Source organism: Olea europaea, unplaced genomic scaffold (assembly GCF_002742605.1).
Source record: "Olea europaea var. sylvestris unplaced genomic scaffold, O_europaea_v1 scaffold670, whole genome shotgun sequence".
Lineage (NCBI taxonomy): Eukaryota > Viridiplantae > Streptophyta > Magnoliopsida > Lamiales > Oleaceae > Olea > Olea europaea.
Genome location: NW_019265080.1, coordinates 268,286 through 275,984, shown reverse-complemented (window position 1 = coordinate 275,984; position 7,699 = coordinate 268,286). Strand labels below are relative to the sequence as shown.

The window sequence follows — 7,699 nt, the reverse complement described above, 5'->3', positions numbered from 1 at the left end:
CGCTCCAAGTACCCGTAAGCTCTTTCACTTACCCTGTGGATCTGTTCCGTAAGTCTTTCAAACTCTTTCAGCCGAGAAGTTTTTACAGCTTGTTTGAATAGGAATATTATAATTGCATTGTTGTACCGCTGGATTAGGTTCTTCTCCAAATGCAAGATACAGTACCCATGGTGAGACAGAAGAAATAAGTGAGCAATGGCATTAGAAATACTATTTTTTCGGTCGGAAACGAAAACCAGTTCATCTGAGTCGCCTATAAACTCTTTCAAGTTCGACAAAAACCATGTCCACGGTCTATTTTTTTCGGAGTCGACGATCCCTCATGCTAAGGGATAAATCTATTTGTTGGCATTTTGGCAGGTTGCCAGCAGAAGTGTACCTTTGTATGGACTTTTCAAGTGACTACCATCGACACAAATAACAGGCCTTAAATAGTGCATGTAACCACGAATATTTGCACCAAAAGTTAGGAAGAAATAATGAAACCTGTTACGGGCATCAACTTCGATGTGAGTTAATGTTCCCGGGTTATTCTCTCCTACGACGTGACAATATAACAATAGTTTTTAAAAACTGTCCCAGGGTGTACCATCTAGCATATGCAAAGCAGCCACCTTCCCTCTATGTGCTTTTTGGTAACTTATTTTGACACCAAACTCGCGTTTTGTGTCACGTGCAAAAGCGGTAGGATCATACGATCGGTATGGATTATCCAATTTTTCCAAAATATGCTCGGCAATTACAAAAGTAGTGGCATGTTGATATGCGTTATGACGAAAATCTACAGAACATGCATTGTTGAATACACGGACCATGAATATTGCTGACTGCTTCACACTCGAAGCACGTAACATCCACTTACAATTATCGTCCGCGCATACAATGATTAACATTTTGAGGCTTGACCTGCAGACCTTAAATTGGAACTTATTTTGCAAAGCAAGTACCCGCCTTTTCGAGTACAACTCCTTGCTGAACAATAGTTGTCGTTCAACAAAATCGGATGTATTCACACTTGTAATCCATTGATATGTATATGAACTCCTACAATGTGATGACATTCCCTCGTCAACATCTACAATATTATTCGCATCTGTACCATGTAACGGGTCCTCCAACATCTCATCTAATGGTGCAGCCCCAACATGGAATATTGGAGTATCGGCTGCATTATTGTTTGGGACACAAGGCTCATGATGGATGTCATTGTGTTGTACGTTCTGGGGACATCCACTGCTCCAAACGAACGATCATACAAATTTGTATCCCTCCCCATGTCAACACTTGGCAGATTAGTTTCCAAAATAGTAACGCAAAGAGCAATTTTCTTATGAACAGATATGTACCAAATTAGGTCTTCGTCTTCACATATTTCGACCGGCAGTATATTCATGTTCGGGACTTTGAACTTCAATTCAATTTCGGTCCGCGGATCAATAACACCAAGTTTGTCATTCAACCGTAACAGAAGTCCGGATAGGGTAATACTTCTCGGCACTAAAATGGAAGTGATTTTATCCCCTGTCCACTTCCATTCGTCATCCACGTGAATAAACTTTTTCCCGTACGACACGATAAATCTTAAATGATTGTCCATACCTGAAATATTGGGATTATAACGATAAGAATCCTACACAATCAATATGTCCATATGTAATAGCATAGAAGTGTCACTTTCGAATATTTAAACCCATGCAATAGCATAAGGTGAAATTGAGGGTGTCAATAGTTTTCAACTATTGATTTCGACAATTCAAATGTCTAACTCGACAGTTTCCAAATGTCGAGTTTGAGAGTTCAACTGTCGAGAAGATTCAAACGTGTTTGGTACCTTGTTGGAAACATTAATGGTTATAATCAATTCTTAACTACAACAACTACATCATTGATACTAGTTTCAAAAAATAAATGACTGAATGCTTCATTACATATGGAATGTATTACTTAATATTTATCTAAATCTTTTTGGGATTTCTTTTTGATATCTTTTCCCTTAAAAAATATTTCAAAAATCAAGATCATCATGATTAATAAGAGTTTCAAAAGCATTCTTTACTTTGATGATCATGTTATTTTTAACTTTTAAAAAATAGTAAGCTATTCAATGAAAATATAAAGAATTCGTAATAAGTAACCTCTCAAAATGGATAATGAATCAAATAGTAATGTCTTCTTGATCAAGGAATGAAGAAGATCAATGAAATAAGGGTTTGTTGAAGAAGATATTTCTTTGATGTTGAAATATGGTTTTTTTTCTTCTTTTATCTTTTCTTTTTAAGTAAATTCATGTTATACAATAGAATATACATATATCCAATGATTATAATGTACACATTTAATATATCCATGATTATAATATATAAATCGAACTAATCAAATCATAACATTAATTGGATTGGAAAGTTAGCATTAAATGCTCTTAGAAAGGGGACATGAAGCGTAACTTGGACATTTCCCACAAAAGAGTGACATTTTTTTATAAAATTAGATGCACATGAAATTTTTTTGTACATTCTTTTAAAAAAAAGTGACATTTTTGATAATTTCCCAAATATAAATTGGACAAAGTATGGCCTTCAATAATAAATAACAAACTAACGAGCACTCTATGCATTTTTTTATATACTTGATCCAGAATATATTCCAGTTTGGTCTCCGATGTTTTGCCAAAACCCTAGACAGAAGAAACAATCTCTTTCTTCCGCCTGCTCAGCATTCGCCTACTTGGGGAATCTATAGGCTCGCAGAAAGAATTAGGTAATGTGTATAAATTTGCATAATCTTTTATGACCCAGTAACCCCAGAAGGGTATTTTTGAATATAATATTTCGTTGGGTATTTTGCTAATTTTGCGAATTGGCAGTGCAAAGATGTTGAATTGCTATGCAAATTATTAATTGCAATCGACGAAAATTTATATAATTATGACCCTGTATTTTTTTTATTTTTATTTTATGGCAGTGGGAAGATGGTTTTGTCGGATGAGGAAATCACACGGCTCTTCAGAATCAGGAAGACGGTGATGCAGATGCTGAGGGATAGGGGTTACATAGTAAGTGATTTTGAGATCGATATGTCCAAGCATCAGTTCCTTAGCAAGTACGGGGAGAACACGAAGAGAGAGGACCTTGTTATTATCAAAGACTTGCGCAGCAATCCCTCTGAAAAGGTCTACTTTTATGTGATATTTTTATTTCTTTTTCACCAGGAATTTAGTTTGTCAAAAAGTTGTTATCTTGAACTCGATATTAAGTTCTAAGTTGCATAAATGAACATATTATTATGAGTATGATTTGGTGTACTGTCAGTAAGCATTCTTTAATGCATTAAAAATCTGAACACTAATGGACCCGTGGACATGCTGTTGCTGCCTTCCATCTAGTTGGATATTGTTGTATTATGGATTACAAATGAAATTATATAAGTGGATAAAATTTTGAGTGGATTTCTCTGATAGGTGATCTTTGTTTTTTTAATCTGTATGATTCCCCAAGCCTCTTGTACCCGTTTGTGAATGGACTACAGTGGAACTTAAATGAGTTGTAACTAGATAAAAATAAAATAAAATACATTATAGGAGGGGATTTTGTATTTGAAACTAGGCAATTGGATTTTGCCTAGTCATGTGGTGTTCTTGTCATGTAAAATGGAGAGAGAGTACCCTGTGTGATATTTCAATGAAAAGATACACATATCTGAAGAAGATAACACAAGCAGGAGAGGATAATAAGACTTTGAACTTGTGGCTGTTGTCTCTTCTTTGTGAGGGTTTATGGTACACCTATTAGGACCCCGTTTGTTTCCCATTTATGTGAAAATGAAAATGAAAAATATAACCGTTACGGACCCCAAACAAGAAATAAAAATTCAAATATGGTGATTTGATGTGATGGATGACGGTCATATTTTTCATTTTAATGGGGAAAGAATGGGAAATAAACGGGGGCTAGGAATTGTGCACTTATTTGTTGGTAGTCTTTAGGTTCTTAATTTTGAAAATGTAGAGTTTGGTTGTATGACACAATCGAGCATACTCAGAATCTTTCTCCACTAGTTGTAAACTTCACAGGAAGAAAGTAATGGAAGGACCAACAATTTCAAAATCACTTTCAGAGAGAGTAAGGACTGGATAATTCCATAAACATTATCTTAACATTTGTTTATAGGAAAACAGGTGCATCCCTACCATCTTCCACTTTCTTCAGTAAAAGGAATTGTCGTATTTAATATGCCACAGAAAGAATAAAGAAGTGTGCATTACCAATGTTAATTTCTCCATAAAATGGGTGGATGTCATTTCTTGGGTCTGTTCAATCTAAACTTTTAAAGACTCTTAGAGATTAGAAGTCTAGGTGTATTCTCTTGAAAGGCTTGGGATATTCAATAACGAGTCTTATAGATTGTTTAGAAGTCCTTAAAAGTCTCTGGTTATTGAAAATGTGAATTGATTTATTTAACTTCTACTAAATCTTTCAAGTATTAGCTTTTAAGCTAAAAGTACAAATACAATATCTCATAAAGTTTGTAAAAGTCAAATGAGTTCTATAAAATCTTAAAATAAAAGTCTATGAAGACTTACATTGATTTTGTAAAAAGTCTATAAATGTCAATAGAAGTTCATTGAACTATACAAAAGTCACTTAAAGAGTCTCTAAAAGTCTTAAAAAATCCAAATTGAATACACCTCCTTTATATCACAAATGCTGTTGTCTTTTTTGGTGAGAAGGGTTTTGTGTTTTTGATATGTTGGGTGGCTGATGAGGATTGAAGATAAGAATAAATATAGGATTTTAGATAGGATTATAAAGTAGAGTTTGAATCATTTTGTTTTTGTTTTTATTATATTATTTTTAATATTCTCATAAAGTTTAGTTTATTAAAAGTTCAATTGATTGTAACTTCTTTTCCCTACAAGTGGGACTTTAGAATTACATTTGTAAACAGACTTGAATTACATTGAAGCTCCAAATTCTTCTATATCTTCTCCCATTTCTGGTATTTCTTTCTATTCTGTGTTATGTTCTACATCGCTGGCTTTCTTAGATACTGTTTTTTCTTGAACTTCTTTGATTGCTTATATCTACATGATGGAGATTGGTGTATTAGTAGGACTGTTATTTATGTGAATCAAATTGAGAGTAATCAGTTTTGTGATTTCATGTTGTTTCTCTTCGGTATTTTCAAAATTGTGATAGAAGATGATTTGTGCAACCTATTTACTAATTTGCCTTTGCTTTTCTGTTTTGTCACCAGATATATGTGTTCTTTCCTGAGGAGGCAAAAGTTGGTGTTAAGACAATGAAGACTTACACCAATCGCATGAAAGATGATGATGTTCATCGAGCAATCTTAGTTGTCCAGCAGAATTTAACTCCTTTTGCTCGGACCTGTATAAGTGAAATATCGACAAAATTTCACTTGGAGGTTTTCCAGGTTATTATTGATACTTTCTTCACACTACTGCAGGTTTCAGATTTTCTATTACTATCAGTATGCAAAGATTCTATTTATTTTTTATTTTTGAGATAAGAGATAAAATGTACAAATTTTCTTATAGTTAATATACATATTAGGTTTGTAGAAGACAAAGTCGTTCGCCTAATTTTTTGGACAGGACTGTCCTCAAGTATTTCTGTGTGACCCTAGTTCAAATGGACATATTCCGTCCACTGTTAAAGATTTTAATTTTCAGTAGAAAAGACCACTATATCCTTACTTTTAGTTAAGGGACAAAAAGGGCAGTCAATCCTATCTGCTAAATAGAATCTAGTACTGCATTTTACATGGATAGAAAAGCAATTTATATGTTGTAAAATAAGCACAAGGGATGGAGCAGATAGATTCATCACTCAATAAAAGGGAAGAAAAGAGAGAGAATACAATTAATTGAAGAAAGAAGTATTTTTTTTTTTCATCTTTTAAACTAAAAGTAAGTGTATCATTGTCTTTTCCACAGAAATTTTGACCTTTTAATAGTCAAATAGACCGACCTTGTGACTAATGACTCGTCGAAATAGATAGATTGAGGACTAAGATGCTACAATCACTATAGGAGTTTGGGGACCGAAGCTGCAATTTCCCCTTCCTTGTATAGGTTTAAAGAATCCAATGAGTTGGGAGGTGTCAACTGTCAAACTGATAATCCTCATAGTCCTGCTATCAATTGCTTTAGTTATGCGTGAACTTGCTGTTAGGTTATTGTTTTTAAACTACTCGTTTATCATTGTGTAAACACATTGAATTTTGGAGTGAATGTCACAAACAACTTACTGTAATAATACAGGAGGCAGAGTTGTTGGTGAACATAAAAGAGCATGTTCTTGTTCCTGAGCACCAGCTACTTACTCCAGAAGAAAAGAAGACTTTGCTAGAAAGATACACGGTGAAAGAAACACAGGTTTGTGAGAGTTTCTTGATCTTTCTTCTCACATCTTTATTGTTTAGTTTAATGAGCCAAGAATGGGTCCAATTCTTTTAAGCTTTCATTGCGAATCTAGGCTTGAACTAAGAGCATGTTTGGCTAAGTTAAAAAAGTTCACTTAAAATGTAAGCTCTCGTTTGCACACATTAATTTCCATTCCATTAAATTTCATTTTTCTCTCTTCTATTTTCAACCACAATCTTCCAAAAAATAATATTACACATAAATCAAAAACTTTTCCTTCTTTTTCAACCACTCATTTTTCAAAAACACACTATTCCACCAATTTTCATTTCCACAAAATGGGGCCAAACGGGGCTTAAATGTGTAAGCTTCGAAATGAGTTATTTTATTTTTTGGCCTAATTGGAACATAACGGTATGTTTGCCTAAGCTTTTAAGCAGCATTTTACTTGGCTTATTTGGGCAGAGCTTACTGCCTGAAAAAGTAAAAAAGAAGTAACTTAAAAAATTAAGCAAATATTTCATAAGATAATTATTTTGACAGTAAGGTAAGAATTACTCTCAAATAAGTAACTTTTTTTTTACATAAAATAAGTAAGTTATCCAAGCAATGTTTGTAAACAACTTTTACTTTCTATAAGCTTAGTGAATCATGCTTCAATCATCCATTATTGTCCTATATTCAAGGTGTGGAGCGTGGAGTGGTGCAACTGGTCCCGCAACATTATATATATATATCGGAAATAATCGCCTAAGCACCGGTGCGTAACTTATGTTAAGTATCGGTGACATGGCATGCAATTTAATTGGTGAATAAATTAATGGTAGGTCCCATATATTTAATGATTCACCAATTAAATAGTGTATCATGTCATGGGTACTTAATATAAACTAAGCACTGGTGTTTAGGAGATCATTATATATATATATATATATAGAGAGAGAGAGAGAGTGCACATTTTTTAGATGAAAATGTATTTTCAACATCATATCGTGGGTCCCCCATTAGAGTGTAGAAGTCAAAAATTGTGTGCTGATGTGACGGAAAAAATGCATTTTTGGCTCCAAAAATGAGTACCAAACAGGGGCATATATTATTAATTATTAGAACTAAAGGCTATTGACATGAAAGTGAGTATAGCTTAGTGGTCAAACCATCGCTTTGTGGTTGTAAACATTCTGGATTCAATCTTTTAAGTACTCAAATTTTAGTTTTCATTTGTATAATTTTTCCTTTTTACAGAAATCCATGAACTCTTTTTAAGACCCCCCGCCCCCCCCCCCCCCCCCACCCCCCCCCCCCACACCACTCCCC

At 34.0% G+C, this 7,699-nt stretch overlaps 1 protein-coding gene across 1 annotated transcript in view; it reads left to right on the top strand.

Annotated features, from left to right (window-relative positions):
• Positions 1-2,606: 2,606 nt before the first annotated feature.
• LOC111390294 (DNA-directed RNA polymerases II and IV subunit 5A-like) overlaps positions 2,607-7,699 on the top strand; it is a 5,629-nt gene continuing 536 nt past the window's right edge. Inside the window, exons 1-4 of the mRNA XM_023015314.1 lie at positions 2,607-2,757; positions 2,962-3,169; positions 5,254-5,433; positions 6,284-6,397. Coding sequence (XP_022871082.1) covers positions 2,609-2,757; positions 2,962-3,169; positions 5,254-5,433; positions 6,284-6,397 — 651 coding nt within the window. The 5' untranslated portion in view covers positions 2,607-2,608. The remainder of the gene's footprint in view (positions 2,758-2,961; positions 3,170-5,253; positions 5,434-6,283; positions 6,398-7,699) is intronic.